The following is a 1339-nucleotide window of genomic DNA, read 5'->3' as shown; positions in this document are numbered from 1 at the left end:
AATTTGACATGTAAGATGATGCATACATCTAAAAAGGTTAAAAATAGGCCTTTGTAAAGGTAAATATGCAGATTCAAGTATGTAAAAGCTGATAGAACACTGATGAAAATATTAGTTTAGGTCTTAAATTTCATATAAGGCGGTATTAAAAAGGTCTTAAAAAGTCTTAAATTTAACTTGTTCAAGTCTGCAGAAACCCTGTATACAAGTAGCAGCAGTTGGAGCTTTCAAGCTGGAAGTATGAAGTATAAATTATGCTTCTTTTCTCTTTTAGAAACTAGTGACCCGTCCAAGAGATTACAAGAACTACCAAGCTTTCAGTGTTCTCTGGCAGATGGCCTGTGATATTGAGTTACTGCATGAGGTAAGACTTTTATTATTATTTATGGATCATTATTACCTATTTCCAGGAATAATTTATCAATTAATGATTAGTGTGTTTGTGCATGTACTATATTTGTGAATTTCTGCTTTGCCCTCATTACCAGGTGCCATTGTCATCCTTTCTAACTGTAACCAAGAAGACTGGAAGGCCCTCCTCAAAGAACACTGTAAGTATTGGCACACAAGTACTATCACTCTAGGATTCAGCATCTTTTCATATTGTATTAGTGATTCAGGAGAAGCACTGTGTCATCACATCCTTCTGTCTAATGAATTTGACCACAGTTCTTCTTAATGAAAAATTTGAAATCATTAAAAATCATTCTGAATCTGATTGAGCCAGGCAGCTCATTTTCCCACTGAATAAACTCATATTTATCACTTGCTTACTTAATTGCAGGTTATGTTTGCTATCTAAAAATGAGCTGCGAAACTTTAGTCTGTTTTGTGTACTTTTAAAAGCATTGTTTAAAATGCTTATTTGCTTAGGGAGTTTTGTTGTAATAAAAGGCATGTAGGTATACACACACACACACACGCCAACCACCGTTCAAATGTAAGAATACTCAACAAGGCTGCATTTATTTGATTGAAAATACATTAAAAACAGAAAACGGTAATATTGTGAAATATTATAACAATTTAAAATAACTGTTTTACATTTTAATACATTTTAAAAGGTAACTGATTCCTGTAATGCAAAGCTGAATTTTCAGCATCATTACTCCAGTCTTTAGTGTCACATGATCCTTCAGAAATCATTCTAATATGCTGATTTGCTGCTCAAGAATCATTTCTGATTATTATCAATGTTGAAAACAGTTGTGCTTTTGTGGGAAACATTTTTTCCATATTTTTCAGGATTCTTTGATAAATAGAAATAGATACTTGAAATAGAAATATTTTGCTAACAAATGATAAACAAATATTATAAATGTCTGTCCTGTCACTACTT

The 1339-nt window shown here is 32.1% G+C and overlaps 1 protein-coding gene across 1 annotated transcript in view; it reads left to right on the top strand.

Moving 5' to 3' along the window:
- The window catches only part of LOC107725581 (dimethyladenosine transferase 2, mitochondrial), a 7312-nt gene that overhangs the window by 3752 nt on the left and 2221 nt on the right, over positions 1 to 1339 (top strand). Inside the window, exons 6-7 of the mRNA XM_016534891.1 lie at positions 275 to 364; positions 489 to 551. Of these exons, the coding sequence (XP_016390377.1) occupies positions 275 to 364; positions 489 to 551 (153 nt within the window). The remainder of the gene's footprint in view (positions 1 to 274; positions 365 to 488; positions 552 to 1339) is intronic.

This window comes from Sinocyclocheilus rhinocerous, unplaced genomic scaffold (genome assembly GCF_001515625.1).
Source record: "Sinocyclocheilus rhinocerous isolate Xijiao unplaced genomic scaffold, SAMN03320098_v1.1 scaffold1004, whole genome shotgun sequence".
Taxonomy (NCBI): Eukaryota; Metazoa; Chordata; class Actinopteri; order Cypriniformes; family Cyprinidae; genus Sinocyclocheilus; species Sinocyclocheilus rhinocerous.
Note: the sequence above shows the minus strand (reverse complement) of the source record. Positions and strands in the feature narration are given on the sequence as shown.